The 22261-nt window shown below is 35.0% G+C and overlaps 1 protein-coding gene across 1 annotated transcript in view; it reads right to left on the bottom strand.

Moving 5' to 3' along the window:
* Positions 1-22261, bottom strand: part of DHX15 (DEAH-box helicase 15) — a 56507-nt gene that overhangs the window by 8233 nt on the left and 26013 nt on the right. The window contains exons 4-11 of the mRNA XM_032854025.1: positions 20619-20778; positions 18141-18359; positions 13124-13291; positions 6377-6463; positions 4936-5085; positions 4436-4544; positions 3757-3948; positions 737-859 (exon numbers count right to left, since the gene is read on the bottom strand). Of these exons, the coding sequence (XP_032709916.1) occupies positions 737-859; positions 3757-3948; positions 4436-4544; positions 4936-5085; positions 6377-6463; positions 13124-13291; positions 18141-18359; positions 20619-20778 (1208 nt within the window). The remainder of the gene's footprint in view (positions 1-736; positions 860-3756; positions 3949-4435; positions 4545-4935; positions 5086-6376; positions 6464-13123; positions 13292-18140; positions 18360-20618; positions 20779-22261) is intronic.

The following is a 22261-nucleotide window of genomic DNA, read 5'->3' as shown; positions in this document are numbered from 1 at the left end:
ATATCTGTGTTCACTGGACACTGAAAGATAACTTCATAGATTATTTCTGGGTCAAAGGGTGTGAACTTCTTCAGGTCTCAGTGACATAAAATCTACTGCTTTTCATAAAGACCACATCAATTTATATTTCCACCTCTAATGTAGGATTGTTACACTAAACCCACTCCTACAGAGTTCAGGACGATTTTTCTATAAGCTTTGCCAGTTTTATAGGTGAGAAAATGGCACCTCTCAATAAAAAATGCTCTTGAACTACAAGTAGAGTTGATCTTTCTCTTCATGTATATGGACCACTTATAACCTGAGAATGGTCATTCACATCTGCAGCCCATTTTTCTATTTTGTTAGTTTTATATTTACTTAAGAGCTATTTATTAGTAAAATTATTAAGCAGTAAAGATTCTATAAGTGATGTGAATGAAAAGAAATAGGAAAAAAAGGTACATAAAAATTATAGGTCAGTGGTAAATATTATACTATTTTGTATTTTGTTTTTATTGCTCTGTATTTTCCAGATTTCTATAACTGGTATTTTCCCCCTGATTATAAGTAAACAACTTTGGAAAGGACAGACAATTTCTATTTTAAATGCTAGTCAGGAGTTTTTTCTAGAGTACCTCTGGGTTTCTAATGTAAAGTTGTCACAGATAATAAATGAAAGTAAGATGAAGAAACATCTTATATGCTGCAAGTGACATTTAGACAAAAGAGTGCCTTCAATCTAATTTACACTTACTTTGTTTAAAAGCATGGTAGACATTCAGCAGTGTCAGATGATCTCCATCTATGTGGGCAAATCTCATCTTGGCTTCATCTGCGGCTTTCTTGGCCTCCGTGGGGCGAACAAAACACTGTGGGACTAAACAAGGTTGGTATGGGCCCAACACAAACGCCCATATCGATGAGTCACGCATTCACAGATAGAGGAACAAGGCCTAGCTAGGTCAGTTCACAGAGCATAGGGCAGGGCAGGATGGCCTCCAACTGCATCTTGGACTGTTTACTACCTTGATTTGGTACATCAACACCTAACCACATCTGTAAGACAAGAGGGTTTCAAAGCTACAGAGTACCTGATTATTTTAACTAGATCTAAAAGTAGGCATCAAACAGCTATTCTGAAGGCCATCAAGATACTAGAAATAGAAAGCTCGACTTATTTCAAAAACCAGTGCCGATAGCTCTACCAATAACCAGAATTATGGTGTCAATAGCCTTTAAGCTAAATGTAATTTTTCAAAAGGCCATCCACTAAATCCACTGAATGGCTATGGAAGTTATGAGCTCTATTTGCCCACTGCAGGGCTAAAAACAACTTTCTAACCAGTCTATTGCCACATTTCTACTGTAATTTTTTCCCTAGTGCTATGGCTATTACCAACTGGTGGGTATCACTATTAGCACCGGTGAGCAGAAGCATATGTAAACATAAAATATCATGAAATCTTGGGTTTTGATGATAGCAGTAGTGGTGGAAGGTTAAACCGCCTTTGAATTAAGAAAATTCAAAAAGGCTGCGGATATTCAGCCTAGTTTTCCAGCATTTTAATAAAAAGATTAGAAAATGACGTCCCAAGTTAAAAAAAAAAAACTGTTATTTGAATCAAAACCTCAATATAAAAAGCAAAATTCAGTATTTAAAAAGTTGACAATTAGTCTGAAACAGTCATTATTTCAAGGGTCACCAAAATATGTAACTACAGTATTTGTTTAGAGCCTCAATGTTAATTCACATAAAACTTTAAGTTGTTACAAAGCGTGCACTACATTTTTAAAATACAACTTTCCTTAATTCACTTTAGCAATTCCATAGTAATAAAAGCAGTATGAAAGTAAAAATACTTAACAGCTTGGGACTTTGTCAACACATTTTTAAAGCTCTTAAAACCTTGTCAATATAAAAAAGTATAAATGATCAGTCCAGATAGAAGATAATGGGAATAATCAACAACAAGATCAAATACAGTATCAAATTACTTTCCCATACAGTTTCCCCTTTAAAAAGATACCAAAGAAGCCAAATAAAGACAATGACATACGATCACAATAAATATAAATTAAATATCTTGCTTAATGTAACTGAAGCAAGGTAATTCATAGAAGTACAGAAACCTCTCAAAGATGTGAAAGTAAATATGAACTAGCTCCCAGAATTAACAGTGGGAATAAGTAGCACCCTAGAAGGCCCTTGATTGTACTATTTTGTATCAGGACCTGAAAATTTCAAAAACTATTTAAATGGAAAACAAAGCAGTATAAACTCGGCAAACTGTTTTTGTTCCATGACTTCTTCCTCTCCCTTTAACATTCCCCCCACAAATGCCATGCTTAATAACCACTACACATAAATGTCCATAATCTTGATGTGCTAATAAACCCTTGTGTTGTGCAGAGCTCCTTATTACAAATAAGAGATATAGTTGGAAGATTTCAACTGCGTCACAATGACCAGTTTTTTAAAGAGCTAGTAATCTAGACTCATATGATGGTAATTATATAGTATCCCTGATAAGAGAAACAGGAATAAAAACTGAGCAGAAAACAAATAAATACACAAACAATCTGTTAATCTTGCCCCACACTTTCTCTGCAAACTAAAATCTTGGGTAAATACCAACTGGGAGCATCTAACAAAAACACATAAGAAAGGCAGACAACAACCTACCACCACCTCCGCAAGTGAAACTACAATTTTATTAAAATGATTCGATACTGCCCTGCCCATCTGCTCTGAGTCTGATCAGTCATAACTCTGCAAAAAAACATTTTTAGCTAGTTCTTAAATAAAAAATTCACACCATTAAAACATACCATACATCTAAACTAAGCCAAAATTTTATATTTAGGAAATTTTTCAATTTATCCTTTAATTCTAAATAAGATTTTGAATTATTTGAGGCATTAAGTTATAATAAAGATGAATAAACCATTCTGAAACTGAAGTCATTCTCCCCAGTACTGGAACTAGTAGTATAAAGTACTTTGATCATCAGTAAAAACATGAAATGTCTTCTATTTTTAGCTATAAGAATCAGTGTAAAGTTGTTAATCATATTTCTTCTTTTTGGAAAGTCTAATTTCCAAGTTATAATTCATCTGTGGATCACGCTTTATTGTTAACTAAAAACAGCATGATTTGTTCAGCTTAATGCTCCAATTTCCAAAATTAGCAGTATTATCTATTAGGTATATTCCTTTTATCAAGTGTTTTCTGCCATTGTAAAAGAATTCTCATCTGGTTAGATTTTGAGCCTAAAATTACACACAACTATTTCTATTTATTTAATACTAACTTTGAAATTCATGTTTGCTTGACTGCCACTAGAAAACATATTTATATATGTAGGAAAAGCTCAATTTAAATGATAGTTTGGGTTTGTCCCAGGCTCACTTAATAGTGCCAACTACTAGAACGAATTTCTTCTTGTGCTTTCAGTAATAAACCACAAAACTGATGAACCTACCAAAGAACTCCGTTACAATTGTGCTCAGACTTGTTCTTTTCTTATTGCAATTTTTATTCGCACTCAAGAGAGCCAATGCTTTTACTATATTTTGTGCACAATCAATTACTTTACTTTTGAAAATATTATGTCTTTATAAATCTTTTTACAAGAGATTTAGGAAACAAAATGAGTTCCTCGAAACCAACTATAAAATCCACTATCATACTAGATATTAAAAAACAAAACCAAATGTGAAGTCCACCCAAACTGTGAAGAGCTGGGCTTTTTTTAGTTCCTTTCCCTCTATTACCTGACAACATAGCAGTAATAGATAGGACCTCATTAGAACAGTTGTAGTCACAACTTGCAATAACCATTTTAGCGAGCTGTGGATCTAGAGGAAACTCTGCCATCATGGATCCCAATTCAGTCAGATCTCCATCATCATTTAAAGCAGCCAGGTAATTCAAAAGTTCTAAGGCTCTCATCAGAGTTTCAGGAGCTGGGGAAAAAGACAATCTATTAGACAAACTACTTTAATAAGCAAAAATGTGATAAAGTACAAACTATTAGAAGCCATCTCATTTTTCATTCTACAGTGGACCAAACTCAAAACTCAAACTGTCATCAAATTCAGTTACAGAGATCTAGCAAACAATGAATCACATAAACTTGCAAAATTTTCCTGCATAGTTAAAACTGTCATTTTCCTATATTAAAAAAAAACAATACCAACATAAAAAAATGAAAATTTCGGATTTTCCTGCCCAGTCAATAATTCCCAGAATATTCAGTTATTCCTAAGAAAGAAACAAATTAAAAAGAACTTTCTCAGATAGTGTCACTCTTTTAGCTTTAATGCTACTATATGAGACTCTTCCTCATGATACCAGAAGAAAAAAATAAGGGGTATGTGTGTAATGAGTAAGATGCAGAGACACTGAACTCTGGTGAAAAGGTTTGCTAAAATATGCTTTGAGAATTCATACCTGGTGGATCCATAAAGTCAAAATGCACCAAATCATCAATACCAAGCTTCTTCAATTGTAACACAACTGATCCTAAATTAGAACGCAAAATCTCAGGATAGGTGTTATCCTAGCAAAAAAACAAGAATGTTTATTCTGTTAAACATGCCTTAATCCTCTTGCTCCAGAAAACAAAACATATCTGTTCTCTGCCTCTTTAGCTATTTACTTTGGCATTACTTCTAAACCACCAATCAACATGAGAAAAATACCAGAAAGAAATCAGACATTTCCTGTGAACTATCTTTACAGGTTTGAAAGTGTTACTGCCACTGTTCCCTTCAACTTAGAACTGTAACAGAGAGCTGTACTGGTAGATTACAACATAAATCTCACTAGGGGAAAAAGTAAGGAGCTTATGGTGCCAAAGGCAAGATGAAGTAAATAGAACAATTTTCTTCTGGTAACAAATTCAACTTAACCTTCCATACAAATAGGAAGGATACAGCAAAACCCCTTACCTGCATTTCTGTTTTATAAGCCTTCTCTGTATAAAGTCTGAAGCATTTCCCAGGTCTGGTACGCCCAGCTCGACCAGCTCTTTGTTGAGCTGAAGCTTTACTAATGGCTGTTACCAAGAGAGACTCAACTCTAATTCGAGGATTGTATACCTATTGGAATGAAAATAATGTTAAGAATTTTTCCTCCAGTTAACCACAAAACTATAATCTAACCGAAGTACGCAAACTCCACAGCTAATCTCAAAATAAAGTAGTACTGATGAAGGCTGTAAATCAGAGACAGAAACCAGGAACCAGGTATATCTTCCCTGTGCCTTAACTTCCAGATATTCTGACTCCATCATTCTGAAGATTCAAGCTGACATGGAAAGGCTCTTACCTATTATACACAAAGCTTCTAACACTTTTACTCTTCCTAATTGAAAATAATTTCAGTTCTACTAGTTTTACCTTGCTTTCATAGAGCAGACAGTTTTAAAACAGGCTTCTGCCTGAAAAGAATCTGTCAATTTCAACATTTGATGTTCAGAGTGAACATCAAGAAAAATATTTTGAACTCAGTCCAAAAAAGGTTACACACTGCCACTTTAAAGAGAAAAATTTCCATCAGAAACACGAATACTACATGCAACAAATTCTCCCAATTACACCTACAAAATGTAACTAAATGTAATCGAAGATCTGTGAATTACAGAACATCCCCAATATTTCTTGAGCAGTCACTTCCTCTGACCAAACTGCTTGGTTTTCAGCACTGTTCAACTAGAGGTTAACATTAACAGCTTTTCAGTTACTATGCCTGGCACATAAAAGAAACTCTGATTTCCTTCGGTAAGTGACCAATCTACAGGAATGACAATCCTATCCCTCTTATTACTACCTCCATACTTTTTTTTTTTTAAGATTTTATTTATTTATTTGACAGGGAGAGAGATCACAAGTAGGCAGAGAGGCTAGCAGAGAAAGAGGAGGAAGCAGGCTCCCTGACAAACAGAAAGCCCGATGTTGAGCTTGATCCCAGGACCCAGATCAAGATCATGACCTGAACTGAAGGCAGAGGCCTAACCCACTGCGCCACCCAGGCGCCCCAACCTCCATACTTCTTAAATGAATGCAGAAACCAAAATACTTGCCAATGCTACAGAGAAATAAAGAACAACAACGAAAAAAAACCCAACACCACCACCAACAAAAGCCAAATTAACCTTAACAGGGAAAAAAATACAGAACCCTAGGATTAAACATTATGCATGGGCTTAATACATGAGAGCCATATAAGAACAGAAAAGGTTCATTATCACCAACACCTGAAAATAAAACACAAGACAAGAGAAAAGTAATTCTAAAAAGTAAACTGTAGTCACTAAATGAGTAAACATCAAGAACTCTTAAGCTAACACAAATTCAATAAAGAATACAACTGAAGTACTAAAGTATGTACCTTTTGTTTTGCAAATCCAGGATCAATCACAAATACCACACCGTCTATTGTCAAAGATGTCTCTGCAATGTTAGTTGACACAACTACCTGTTAAGAAATTAATGGTATATAAATTATATAGTAAATCAAGTAAAACTGAGATAACAGTAAGCCATGAAGTTTCACTGATGAATTTCAATCCAGTAAGTAAACTAAAAATAAGGTTTCATCCTCAATGGCCAATGCAATATAAAGAAATTAATATTTAAGATCTTAAATCAAAATTTCATTTAGGCCATCATAGCAAATTCGTTTTTCAAAGAAAGATAGTACTCCAGGTTATCAGTCAATCACATTGTTTTGATTATTTAAATGTAAGGATAGCATCAAAAGAAAAATATCGATGAAACAGTGTAAGCTTAACTTATAATGTCTCTCTGACAGAACACTATTTTGGTTATTACCCAAAGTCCACACAACATGTATATCTTCCAATATTTTCTGGAAATATTTACAAAGGAACTTTGCATCACCAAAACTCAACATTTTAAACAAAAATGGCACAGGAGGTAATGGGGGGAGAAAATCTCAAGTTATAATCCAAGAACTGGCAGATCATCAGAATCGAATGCAGATGTTTTAGCAAGTGTACGGTCTCAAAGATGTCACGGCATACAAACCACGTGTTAATCACTTGAACCTTTTACTGCCAGGGGAAAATGTTTATAGCATTTACATACTAATATGATCGTTGTGTGTATGTTAAGTGTACGATGTACTTTAGATCTATTTTAGGAAACTGGTTGGGGTTTGAGAATAACATGTCACATAATTTTTCTTTTTAAACAATAAGAAAATGGGATACTCAGTATTTTTTCCTCTAAACACCTGATTTTAAGGAACAGAAAACTGCCATTAATTGAAAATGCCTGTATATGCAAGCAAATGACATAGAAGATGAGTCAGATATGGGGCCTACTCACACAGCTTGTAAAGGAAGCTCAGACATGGACAGTATAAATGACACCAAAGACTCACTCTGAGACTTAAGAAGGGTTTACTTCCACAGCAAAGACCAAGGAAACTTACCAAGAAAACGGCACTTAAGTGAGTTGGCAACGATAAGATGGGATCTCCCACGAGAAAAAAGGGTAGAACACTAGCAATAGTAGGTTGTGCTTAAACTAGGGCATGTAAGCAAAAATGCCTATAGGCACATCTAAGAAACGAAAAGGACTTATACTGCCAAAACTTACTAGAGAGCCACTGATGGGGTAATATTTTAGAATCATTCACATATAAAACCAGAATCCTTCCTTTTTGTATTGGGCAGTTGCAAAGACTGCAGACTAGCAAATGGGTAAGAAACACGGGTCGTTTGATGTTACTGAAATATATTTTTCAGTACATTTAGACAACACGCACACAGTTCAATAATTAAAACCAAAGCCAACATAAGCAAGGCATATAAGGTTGACAGGTGAATTTGAATAAATATCCTGAGTTTAATATTCTTCTACAAAGTCAAGTGTGTTGTGCTGGAAGGAGCAATGAATTTAGGAGTAGGTGGCAGAGCGGGGAAGCAAACCTAGGTAGCTAAGTTATAGCAGAAAAGTTTTAAGACTCCCAAACCTCAATTTCCTAACTTCTGCGTATTAATCTAGCTAAGACAAAGCTATTAACAAATAAAATTAGGTAATAAATGTAGAAAGTCCTTATAAACCTATTACAGAACCAGCTACATGCTTCTGATTATATAAGAGGTCTTATGGTTTTCTGGAATTCTGGGGTGAAACTGTTACAGTTCTGGATACATACTTAAAGCCAGGGAGGAAATTTTTTAAAAAATACATTTCACATGTTTATTGTAGAACAGAATACAATTAATGTGATAAAAATTTATTGATTCAACTGGTTCTTTACAGTTACTTGAAAATCATTTTTCTTTACAAAATACTTTTACTCAGTGGTCATGCGTCTTTGGATATGGTATGTGTGTGACAAACTATAGAATACTTACGAAGACATGTGGATTTGTGATTCCACAAGTGTTTAACAGGATTATGCCAACCTGGCAAACCCCATGTCATTATCAAACTCTAAAACAGTAGTGTTAAAAAAGACCTTAGAGAAGTATGACTACTTTCAAGCTTTTTTTCCCGGGCTTAAAGTAAATTGGTTAGAAAAGCTTTAACATAATAAAATTTTTTCTGAGTAGGACTTATTTACCATACTGATTTAGCAGGTATTAAAGTATCTTTGAGAAAAAGGGCAGGGTTCTGAAACCATGGGAAGTAGGTTTGTGGACCAAAAAACGGAAAAACTCATGTAACTGTATGACTTTCATGGTGCTTCTGCCAATGACTCTATTACTAGAGCTGGAGAAGTAATACTAGCTAGGTCTAACGAAAACGCACATACATAATACACAAGAACAAATAAATGAGATGTAAAAGTCTTCTAGCTCCTTTGAAAACTTACCAATGGACTAAGGCAAGCCATAGGTATGTTCTAGATGGTAAGTGACACATGATCTAATTAGGAACTGGTCAGAACACAAAGTGATCCTGAATGTCAAGGGACTGACATATGACCAGTGGAAATATATATAGATGGTACAAGATTTCTAGACTGTAACATGGCAATAAGTGTTCAAAGAGCCTTAAAAAGTGTTCAAACCTCATTGACCAAGCAATTATTTCAGGTAAATAACCCAAATAACCCCTAAATACAGAATAAACCCTGTGGAAAAAAGTTTGACACATTTTATGTGTTTATGTTAAGTGTGTTAAGATTAAACTTTATCTAGATTTATCCCCTTCCCCCTCAATAACATGCCTTGCAATGAAATCTACTTTCATTTATTTCAGTAATTCCACTTCAAAGTAGGAGAACTGAGAGTACTTGAGTTGCTCTACTTGAATTCTATTTGGACACAATAATGCATTTAGGTTCAACTAGTTTGGTTTTTAGTCCCCAGGGAACTCTGTGGGGGTTACCAATTCAGTAAGGACATTAACTTCTTTATTTGTCCACCTCCCAGCAGTACCACACTAAGTTATCTTCAGATAGTGGATAATTAAGCCTCTCTTTAAAACTACAGAACCACCTCCACAAGGGCCATTTCTCTTTTTTATTGAGCAGTGTATGCTTTGAGCCATGTTAATTAGTAAACTGTAAGATAAGCCACAGAAAAATCAGCTATCTGTATGGACAAAATTAATGAAAACTAAACAAAATCAAAGAATAGCTACTAGGTTTTAATAACATCAAATCTATTAAACAGCAATTATAAGACGTACTTAAAAAATGTACATAAGTAATTTATTGATGAGTAAACTTTAATGTTTATACAAAACTGTAGCTTGAACTTAACCTCAAATATCTGAGTAAATGTCAAGCATGATCAAAACAAGTAAAATGATCTACCCTCACAAAAATACATGCATTCTCAACCTTTCTAGATCATTAAAAATTTTTAAACAGTTCACCAACAGTGCTGTTAGAAGCTCACATAAAAGGAATTCAGTAACTATTTGTAAAAGGAATGCTAGTTAAGTCCCCAATGCCCATAAAACTTTACCTTCAATATAGTCTACATTTTAAAACTTTAATACTAAAAAGCTGCTTTGTAGATTTTACCTTAATCACATTATAAACTCTATTTTACATAAATTAATGCAATCAGTAAGATAACAAATAAGGTTCTACCTCACAAAAGGTGTCCAAATATACAGAATTATTATTATTATGGTAGAATTTTTAAAACTGCTATTAAATATTCTCTTTGTTCCAAAATTTTAACTTCTTACATTCTACTTTATGCTATTATCCTTATAGTAAAACAAATTTAACAAAGAAATCAATCAAATCATATTTGGTTTTACACAACTGGAAGCAGACCATACATCCCTAAATATTCCGTCGCACTTTTAAATCAGTTGTGAATATCAGTCACTGACAGTGAATTCACACTTGTGAATAAAAGCGCCGTTCTATAAACTGGCAGAATAATGAATTCATGACAGAAGAAGCAAGCCTTGGCCTCCAGTCCTTCATTTTATAAGGATATTATCAAAGTTGTGACATTTCTTTTTAAAGACAATAGGAAAACAGCAACCAACTGCCAGTTCTTCCTGTTCCAGTATGCAGCCACTTTCCCTCACATAACCTGTGTGCATCTTAATTCCTCCCCATCCTCCTTCCCCATAGTCCCAACAATCCTTCAAAAGGCTGTCTAACCCAGCCAGAGCCATGGGTCTGCCAGTCACGGGCTCTTCCTGCGCCAGTCGGCGCCTGGGCAGAATAATTTTCTGCTCGCTCTGGTTCTCAGCTGACACTCCTACCTTCTTCCAGGTGGTTTCCCCGTCCAGCACCAAAAACATGACTAGATGAGTGAATCCTCCTCTGTGACTGTTCATTTTCCCTTAAACATGCCCCATATGACACTGACAAACCAACTGCCAAGAAGTCCTCCCTCCCTCTCCTGGGATCATGGTTGGGGGCAGGGCGGGGGGGGGGGGCACAAGAAGGGGAATGGGTGCTTGTACGCATCTGTGTGTTTGACAGTGTTCTCAGTGTCTAAGATGAAGCTGACTCATGCCAAGAGAGAACATGACTCCCCACCAAGAGATCCTATTGTTTTAGCTGAATGAAATACCACCAGTGGATGAAGCAGCACTATGACCCCTGGTTTGACCCTGAACTGAAAGCCCACAATGGGATTCCAAGGTGAGCCCACCCACTGGGGACACCAGTGGTCCCCTCATCATCTGTGGCCATCAACACACATATATCCAACTACTGCTAAATCACTGTTTTCAGTGAGACAAAATTCTCCTCAGTATCCTCAGGATTTACAAGAACACAAAAGGCAATACAGTTCAATTCTAATTCATGGGCTTAAGTTGTAGATCCTACAAAATGGATCATGTATTGGACTTATACCAGACTGAAACTCAATTTCCAGTAAACTAATAATTAACAGAGTAAAGAACTCAGATTTGAGAAATACATTTCAATAAGCTCAGGCCCATACTTCTCAAAGTAACCTAAAAATGGTATGAAAAGACACAAAAATACGGCAAATCTTGCTCAGTGGTTAAAAAAAAAAAATCTAATCTTAAATGCAGATATACAGAGTGTACATGATTTTAAGAAAAATTAAAAATTATCTGCCTGCAGTCTATTCTTTATTATAAAAATGTTTAAGAAAACAGCTACTTTATTTACATACATCCACTGATACAGAGTTAAGCTAAAAATTCCAAAGAGAATAAGCACTTTTCAGTCAAAAATTTCAACTTCAAAATTACATAAAGCTATCACTTAAAACTTCAAGTTTTCCCCAAAGCTGAGAATGCACATAAAGTAAAATGTTTTTAACATTTTTAAATGGAAAAAAAAGTTTTAACGTGTTTTACAGACAGCACTATGACAAAAATAATTGGAAAGTTCGACATAATGAAGCTATGATCACACTGTTTCTTTAAAAGTCATATTCACTACTCCAGCCGATCTACGAAAATCTCAGAAGCTGATTTTTTTTTTCCTATCAATCGCTTGTTTACATTCCACTAGGCTGATGTTGTATATCCTTTTGGTGGTTCCTTCAATTTGAAAAATGTATTTAGTTCATTTAACTTACACAGCCATATAAAGATATAAGTAGCCCTGATATATTTAAGTATCTTTATAATGTGTAACTTTTCAATAATGATAAACATTAGCAAAAAGACTGAAATAAACAGCAGAAAAAGTTGTGGGAATCTGGTAGTCCTGAATATAGAAATTAGAAAGCAATCAATTCCAAATCTAACTGACAAATAAATCATACCTAAGTAATATGTCAAAAGTTTTTTTCTACAGGAATATACTCAAGGAATTTACAGCAGTTACCATGAGGGACTAGTTTATTCTAGATATATTAGTAGCCTGTATACACAAAACTTAATCCTTGATGATAATCCCCCAAAGTGATGGCGTAAATAATATCCACTTTTAAAAAAAAACCCACAAAACCTTAAGAATCTTACCAAAATTCATATTCAGCAGCTACTTAACCTAATAAATGACTAATTCCACTAATGTTTTTCAAATCTTTTCAAACAATATAATTTTATTTTTGAAGAACCTACTAGAACCTCCAGCTCTCAAAATAAAATAAAAGCACAGCTGTTTCAAACTTCAACCCCTTCCCCTCCCAACAAAGAGCCCAGAAACGGGTTTAGAAAAACCCTTGCCCCTTCCTATGCCAGGCAGACATCCATACTAAGAGAATCTGCATTCCTGCCCTAAAGAAACCCACATATTTATGCAATGCAGCACGATGAATGCTATTATCAGATATCTGCAGTTAGTATTTCATACCTACAGACATGACAATTGGTTAGGTCTTTAAGAAAATTCTAGGCAGAAGCCAAGGCACTGAAGAAAAAAGTGCTTAGCTTTTGCCAAGTGACTTAATGGAGAGAAAGACAACACTTGATCATCTCCTGCTTTTCTTAAACCACCCTAACCAAGCACCCATTTACTAAGGAGGGGTTTCATGTGGGGGATGGAAAACAGTACATGCTCTTACTACTCTAAGGTCAAAAGATAAAATTCCACCAAAATACACGTTTTTTCTATTTACTTTTGAAATACAGATTATTTTGTAGTGCGCAACTCAGATCACCACCACCTGTAACTTAGTACTTAAAAATTCAAGTTACATATCTCACAGTTCTGTGTTAATGAAACATTTATAGAGAATATTTCAATGCTAACCTTTCTTCCAATTGCTCCATTCTGCTTTTTTGGAGGCGGAGGCTCAAAAATGCGTTGTTGCTGCTGAGGAGGAAGTGTAGAGTATAATGGAATGATTTTAATGTCACCAACTTCAGGGCCCAAATCATCAACCTCGCGCTTTATTCTCTTACAGGCTTCATCAATTTCCTACAAAATAAAAGGCTGAGTGTAAAAACAAAACAAATACACACTGAAACATTTAAGTATTTATCATAATCTTATTAGTTCTATGAAGTTTACTTTGAATTTGGTAAATCAAAACTAAGTTAGTAAACTTCATTGGGATTTCCAAAACCATTGAAGAAATTTTGATTTCTGTACTCAAAAGACAACTATTTATTCGCACTCCACACTCTTTTCTTCTAGTCAAAAGTCCTAATTAAATTCTCAACAAATTGTACTGAAATTAAAATTATTCACCGAGGAATATTTAACTGCACTCATAACCTTTTAAATTTTTACAATCTAAAAGAAACTGATGGGCTAGATATTTTAAATAAGCCAATTAGGCTTTAATGTCACGTATCACTAATGTGATTATATGGAAGATTTGCTTCATTGTGCCTAATGAGAACAAACACCTTTACAGTATTAACACAGATATTTAAGAAGTAGGCTAACCCAAATAAGTTACAGCATCTTCAAAAATTTCCCGACCACAGAAAATAATTTCCAATGCATTTGCATTCATCTCTACGTTTTAAAGAGAGGACTCAATAAATACTCAGTGTGTGGGAGACAGAGAAAGAAAGGTTAGGTGGAGGCTCTAAAGGAGTGGCAAAGGGACTTAAAAAGGGGAGAAATGGGGAGAGAGCAACAATTTTTTACTAAAGCATTAATTCGTTTAAATTCAGAAGTATGTTAAATGATCTGGCAGACTGTCCAAGGCACGACCCAATTAGAAGCTATCAACAAATTATCTCTTACTAAAAAATCAGAATGATTAAAGAAAAAAGGGGGGAAAAATTTCTTATCAGGTAAATGTAGTCTGTATTTTTATTATATTAAACTAAAATTATCTTCCATGAAATGATTTTATCAAAGTGTAACTCTGTTTCCATGTTAAAAAATACAAAGTCTTTGGATACTTAAGACCAAATAATTTTTTCACCCTCTGTTTCAAACATAGCAGTTCTCTTAAAAAGCAGTAAGGGGGTTGAAAATTATGTAGAAAATTATTATTAAGGATTTGATGTTCACAGTTCCCTCTGAAATCTGAAGTTTCTAAAAGAAAATGAAAGAATGCTACTGACAGAAAAAAATGTAACAAAAAAAGTATTTTTAGGAAAAAAAAAAAAAGCATTTAAATGCTGTGTCTAGATTAGAATGCCCCCTGCTGGTATGCAAATACAAAATTAGATCTCTTCCAAATAAAAAAGATTTGAATTTAATTCCAAATTAGATTTTTCTAAAATAAAAACATAAACACAGGAAAACTGGTGCCGATATTCAGAATACTGTTTTAATTTAGCTAACTTAACCAGATATTTGACTAGAAAACAAAAGTTTCAAAGTTTCCAAACCTCCAGATTTCATTTAGAAAACGAAGTGCCCCAGTGTACATTTTCAGATTCCAGAATTTTAGCAAGATAATTCTAACTTTATACTTTCCAATCTGTCAAATATGTACACAGCTAAAACAAAATCACTACTGCATGGGATATAAAGATATCCCTAGTGATGGGAGGGGAAAAAAAAGTCCCACACCACTTGTTTTTCACACAACCAAGGTTCTAAACACTTAGTTTTAAAACTGCAACAACTTTTTCCCTAAAGTTTACCAAACTTCCATAGTCAACATTAAGTTCAGGAGAGAACAAAGCTCACTGACATTCAGCAGCGTAAAGCAACCATCTGCTTAGGGTTGCTTAGTTATGAGCAATATTAACTACTGAGACAGAAGCTCAAGAATTTTTAAGACTTTCAGCTCCAAAATTATTAATATATGTGAGTAAATCAATTTGGACCACTAATTTGAGGAGGCTGAACGCAGTGCATATGGAAAAGGCATTTTACTCAGCAAAATTAAAGATAAAATAACGTGCTGCTTAAAGAATGGTTTTAACATCTTCACGTAATCCCTGACAAACAACTGATATTTCAATTATAATCATTCTTATCTAATTGAGAAGTGTAGCTCTCCTGAGGACTTCTACTAGGCAACACACTTCATTTTAATCACAAGTCCAGATTTTATGTATTAACATAGAATTACCAAAAACTATTCTAGAATTCAAAAATCTTTCTCAACATTTCACCAAGACTGCTCTCCTACTCCCAAATTTTAACTCAGATTACTACAGATGCATTATTGTTTAAGCAGGCAAAACGGTAAAATGCTCTTAAAAATCATTTTAAAACTTCATGAGAAAACTGAATTTTACAGGTGCTATTCAAATTTATGAAAACAAGAATAACTAATTCTGAGAAATTACCATTTAATTGACCACGTGAAAATAAAACAGGTTCACAGATAAGAAAAACAGTAATATGATATATCTTTAAGTCAGTTTTACTAAACACAATCAGTGAAACAAAATACATTAGGTACTCTGCTCCTTTCTCCTTAAAGATCTTCAAATTCAAGACTAGTCACCTAAAGATGATTTTTAAAATGTAGCAGAACACACGCAAACTTAGTTCACAATCACAGTCAATAACTTTACTGGAAACATACTCCAGCACACATCTGAAAACCATGGGGCTTGCTCCCTTCCTTTCCCCAACAATAGCACAGCTGCCAAAACATCAAGTACAAGAACTTAAAGCGTAGAAAAGCCTTTCAGGTCCTCACCATGAGACCATCTGATACTTCTGATAAAATTCTAATATGCTTAGTTATCTGAACATAATGGCTATTTTTAAAAGTCGTTTAAGAAAATACACTATGCAGTCCTCTAGATGAAGCAAGGAACTAGAGCCCAGGCACAAAAGGACAAAATGAATACAACTGTCTAAAGACTGCATTACTGCATAAATACCATTTATATGCCATCAAAAAAGCATTTGGTACTCTTGCTTACAAAATATATAAAAATTCTTCCATTCAAAATGCATTAAAAAGACTAGTACCAACATAGATCTATCTGTAAAACTCAATTTGCAACACATTTTATTTCCCAGAAGAACAAGTGTGATTCTTAACTGGGAATGATTTTCCACCCAGGGTACACGTGGCAATGTCTGCTGACATTTTTGGTTGTTACAACTGGGGGAGACAATGTTATGCATCTAATGAGTAAAGACCAAAGATGTAACGATGCACGGGTTACCCTACAACAAAACAACTGATCAGAACCTATCATGTACATAGTGCTGAAGCTGAAAAATCCTGTTGTACAGTAAAGAACTATGGCCAATGGGGGTACAAATCATAGCTCACATAAATACTGAAGAAATGCAAGGAAAAAAAATTACTCAACACTTATAGCTCTTAAAACAATAGCATCTGCTGGTATGTTATGTGTTATCAAACATTCCTGTAGAAACTGAATACAAATAAAATAATTCACATTCCAATGGAGGCAGGCAGTCACACAGGAGACCTCTGATTTGCCATCTGGGAGAACTAGGGCAACTCCCCACAACAGTGTTTATAGTTGTGTCACTAATGTACTACAGGAATTATGTGGGTTTAAACATTCCTCTAGGACAGTGACCTTTAAACCTAGGGAAATATAAAAAGGGCCCACAGACCTCACTGAAGTTGCAGATTCCTATATTTCACCAAAGATTTCACCTATTTCAGCAAGTCTGGAAGAGGGCCAAGAACCTGCTAGCCTCCCTTCAGCAGGCAGTTCACTGGCCAAACTTCAGAAAAAATGTTCTGGGGCAAGGGCCAGACCTTTTATTGTAAAGGGCCAAAACAATTTAGGCTTTGCATCCATGTATCATCTCTGCTGCACATTTTTGTTCTTACTTAAAACTGTTGAAAAATGTAAAAACAATCCCTAATTTGTGGGTCATACAAAGACTGAAGCAGAAGGGTTGGCACCTGTAGCTATTTAAATTATAAAAATGCTGCAATATTAAAATTTAATCCCTCCTCTCACAGCCACATTTCAAATACTCAAAAGCCGTAAGATTCCTGGTGACTACCATATTCAACAGCACAGACACAGAATATGTCCAGCACTGAAGAAAGGTCTGAGGGGACAGCGCTACTCTAGAACCTCACCACTCAACCCTGGAGAGCTTCAGCATTACTTGGAAGCTTGTTAGCAATATGGAATCTCAGGCTCCACCAGATCTATTGAATCAGAATCTGCAAATGTTCTTAGTGATCTGCATGTGTGTTAGTTTGAGAAGCACATTCCAGAAAATTCATAAAACCTACTAAAACGAAGGACAAGCTCTTAAGAAAACCTCCAGTAAAAGACTCTGAAACTTTCTTATCCAGACAGCTCTTTCCTGAACTTTACCTTGAGGATGTCACAGCACACCTTTAAACCTATGGGAAATAAATTTTAAAAATACAGCACCTGAGAATAAAATGTGTATCTTAAAATGAGGTAAATTCTAACTAAGAAATTTCAGTGATGTTTCTAATCCTTAGTGAACTCATGGAAAACAAAACCAAAACACAAACATTTGTTTTAATGTTGAATGGGCACCCAAGTCACTCAAAGGCTAACTGACTAGGACAATCTGATTTTCACAGCAACTGTGTGATTCAGGTTCTTGCTTTAGCAAAACTGTAAATTACCACACCACTACTTACCACTCAGGTCTCTCCACAACTGAGACTGCAATCACTAAACCTTGAAATTCTAAAAGCATTTAACATTCTTAGGATAATTAACAAACACCAACAGTATAAAAGGGTATTCATAGAGTACAGAGACAAAGGGGTTATATAGGTCATACATAAATACAATCAACTTGAAGAAAAACCTTAAAACTTGGGATAAGAAATACATGGTTAATACATGCCAAGTTCATAGCTGTTGTATAATTTAATATGCTAAAGGCTAAACAGTGAAGCAAATGACTATACCTCTTGACCAGTTAAGAAAAGTAGAAGATCTCCCTCCTCCTCTTCACACATATGAATTTGAATCACTGTTCGAATGGCAGCTTCAAGATAATCTCTCTCTGGTTCAGGAGTATAAAAGATCTCAACAGGATGTGTACGTCCAGGAATAGTTAAGAGAGGACAGTTATCAAAGTAAATCTGGAATTTCCCTGCATCTAGAGTAGCGCTCATAACTATAACCTGGGGAAAAAAAAAAAAAACAACAGTGAATTATTTGAGGTTGTCTTCAAAGATTCTTACATGCTCTTAAGGAAAAAAGACAAGTAATGGTTACTGCTCTCTATATAATATATATATTCTATCTGTTATTTAAAAACCTATAAAAATCCTCATACAAATTAATTATAAAAAAATCAAATGTTGGGGCACCTGGGTGGCTCAGGACATTAAACATCTGATACTTGATTTCAGCTCAGGTCGTGATCTCAGAATTCTGAGATCATTCCCCACCCCCAGCTCAGTAAGGAGTCTGTTTAAAGTTCTGTTCTCTCCCTCACTGCCCCTCCCCCCCAGCTCATGCTCCCTTTCTCTAAAATAAATAAATCTTTAAAAAAAAAAAATCAAACACAGAAATGCTGAGCTATAGTAAAAGTTACTAACATTTTAAAAAATTAGAAACTCAATATCCAATAAACTACACTACATCTTCATGAAACAATACCTTAAAACCCAAAGTTCATAAAATGTTCCTAACATGTTTAGTTTACATAATATGTAAAAGGGATTGATAAAAACATTAATACACAGTTTAATTACTACTGTATTAAGACAGAAAATGATAACCTTGCACACAAGAATAAACAGGAAATGCAAAAAAGACAAAAAAAATCAGTGGCACAGATATAATTTTTCTCCTTCTTCCAAATCACTTTGAATAAGCATGACTTCTTCAGAAAAATTCCTACACGGGGATTTTCTACACTGTTGTAAAAAGCCACAGCCACAAAAGGCCATTCAGGGGTAGGGCTACAAGACAGGACAGTCACCCCCACCCCCCACAATGTAAATCACACATTACAGGACCCATTAAAAAGTTTACTTAAAAAGAAGGCACCCCATAAAACATTCTACTACACAGTAATTTCTACTTTGACTTTCTTTCTTAAAAGCTTTAATAACCCACACCTGATCTCACTTATATATGACCTCTAAAGAACAAAAACCAGAAACAAGCCTACAAATACAAAGAACTGGTGGCTGCCAGAAGGGGGTGGAGGGACGGGAAACGTAAGTGAAGTAGAGTAGAAGTGTCGAACTTCCACCTATGGAATGCATAAGTCATGCGAAAGGTACAGCATAGGAAATACAGGCAATGGTATTTTAACAGTGTTGTATAGTCACAGATGGTAGCTATACTCAAGGTGAGCACAGCATAATGTATGCAGAGTTGTCATTACCAATTACTATGCTGTACATCAGAAACTAAGATAACATTGTGTGTCAACTATACTTCAATTAAAACAAAACAAAAACTTCAACAGTTCATAAAGTTTAATCAATAATGACAGCATTAATTTTTCAAATACATTCTTTAAAAGCGTAATTTTAATTTATAGGCAAAAACATACTAAGATAACAATTGTTTTAACACCCAGAATCTTTCTGCACAGTGTACAATCCCGGTAACACATATACTAACGACTGAACGAGGAGCCCAAGCTCCAATAAATGGTACAGACACGCACAGCAAAAAAAAAAGGCACTTCATGGAACGCCTGGGTGGCTCAGTTCATGATCCCAGGGTCCTGGGATTGAGGCCCTGATCGGGCTCCCCGCTCACCGGGAAGCCTGCTTCTCCCTCTCCCACTTCCCTTGCTTGTGTTCCCTCTCTGGCTGGCTGTCTCTGTCAAATAAATAAGTAAAATATTAAAAAAAAAGAGAGAGAGAGAGAGAGAGGCACTTCCTAAACTCTTTGAGGCAAAAAGGTCAGAAAATTCAGTCCATTTTAGGCCCTTATAAACGGTTTAACACTGGCCAGGGTAGTGGCAATATAACAGACAGAAAAAAAAACCCCAAGCAAACTAGGTTAAGCGAACACATTTCTGAGGAAAGGCTTGCTTGTTCTGGGTATAGCTGTTCCTATTACCCAACATGACAAGTTATAATGGGTGTGTTTATGTTGGGGTAGGACAAAGATTTGAGGTTTCTATATTTAATGAAAGGTAGGGTAAGCAGGGTTATTAGATCACTAGAAAACAGGTAGGTTAGAAATGGAAAAGATTTGGCTTAAAAATACATTACTAAAAAGTGAAATCATACCAAGAACACACATGAAGACACAGGTACATACCTTAGAAACAAATAAAAAGAATGCAGGTACTTACTGGTTCCTTGTTTTACAACTGATATTTTATAGGTGATTAGAGTGATTGGCATATATCCTGTTTTTTTAAATATACCTTTTTTTAATGAAATAAATGAGTTAAAAAATTATTTCACCTTTAAGTCTGATCTCTGTCTTACAACTTCCTTCAGAACACCCATGAGGATATCTGTAGCCAAAGTCCTTTCATGAGCCTCATCAAGAATTATTACACCATAACGCTCCAGGAGGGGATCATTCATAGCTTCACGAAGTAGCATCCCATCAGTCATATACCTACATTCACAAAAAACAAGTTGGCCAAGGTTCATTTAGAGCATTTTAAAACTCAACTTCATGACATGCAAAGACATCAGGAAAATCAAAATTAAAATTTTTCCCAAAACAAATGGGCTATTGTTTCATAATCAATTGCAAAATTAAACATGAAGAAAAATTTCTAAGAGTATCAAACAAGCTATACACTACCAAATTTTGTCAGGTGAGACTGTAATACTGAAATGCAATAAGAAAACGAGATTAAATCTGCTTATGGAATATAATGAGCACATGGTTTCATACAAATGCCAAAGCGCATCACTTAAGTGAGTTTCTCAAAAACAATTTAAAACAAAAATGTTCAACTTGCAAAACAAAACTAAGAAGTCACTTTAAGTTGTTTTACAATACCATATCACTAAAATGTTACCACAATGCAAATGCACATTTCTTTAAAGCCGTATTAGTAATTCCCCACTTAAGCCAACAACAGGCTTTCTTGGTTCAAAAGGGCTGAGACAGCACAAAAGTCTACCATCTGTTTGCCTCGTCCTTCCAATTCAACGACATAATGGCAAGCACAAAAAGGAATACATTCATGGAATAAAGGGCAGCATTAGCACTACAAAAATGTTGATAAATATGTGAGATACAAAAGGAAAAAGACATCCACTAAATCAATGCAGAGCGGGAAAGGAGGTTTAGAGATGGCTCAAGATAAAACAGCTAATAAAGCACCCAGATGCAGGGTGGTTTGGTTGTTATGGGCCAGCCATCTCCCATCCATTCTACTCTGGCTGCTACTGTCACTAAGAGAAAACAACTATCCCTAGAGTTTGGCACACGGACAAAACAAAGTCTGCCTGTATAGACTAAAAAGTCACAGTTCATTCAATTCATGATTTACAAATTTAAAAGCAGTATAAAAATGAGAAGTCTTCATTTCTAACTTCATTTCTAACCATTTTGGGGTTTTTTTCACAAAGTAGTCTAACCTCATCTTTCATGGACTAACTTGGTATTTTTAGCTAATGTGATTTGCTGGAGCAGTTAAATTCACTAAACTGACAATGTACAGCAGAAGTGAACAGTTCTCCTTATTTCACTTGAACTTAATTCTAAATTTAGTAAGACTTTGGGCAAACAAACCCATCCTTACTCTATATATTTTAGGCTTCTTATTTGACCATATTTTTTAAACTAAACTACATTTCTGCAATTAACACAGAATTACCTGAAGATTATTTTATATTAAGACCATGAAAGAAAAAAACAGTGCCAATTAAAATATGACTCAATGGCTTAACGACAGTGCGGCATAGTGCATGAATCAGCTACACTATAGCCTCCAGCTGCTTTGAAATATCTCTGATCTATTTGAGGACATTTAGTAATTTCTCCTGACTTCAGCTGTTAATTACTGACATGAAATAGGCAATCCTTTTGCACATTATCTCAGCAGCAAAACATAATACAGTTTCATCTGCTTGTGAGTAACTTC

Source organism: Lontra canadensis, unplaced genomic scaffold (genome assembly GCF_010015895.1).
Source record: "Lontra canadensis isolate GAN:19392208 unplaced genomic scaffold, GSC_riverotter_1.0 scaffold1, whole genome shotgun sequence".
NCBI classification, from domain to species: domain Eukaryota; kingdom Metazoa; phylum Chordata; class Mammalia; order Carnivora; family Mustelidae; genus Lontra; species Lontra canadensis.
Note: the sequence above shows the minus strand (reverse complement) of the source record. Positions and strands in the feature narration are given on the sequence as shown.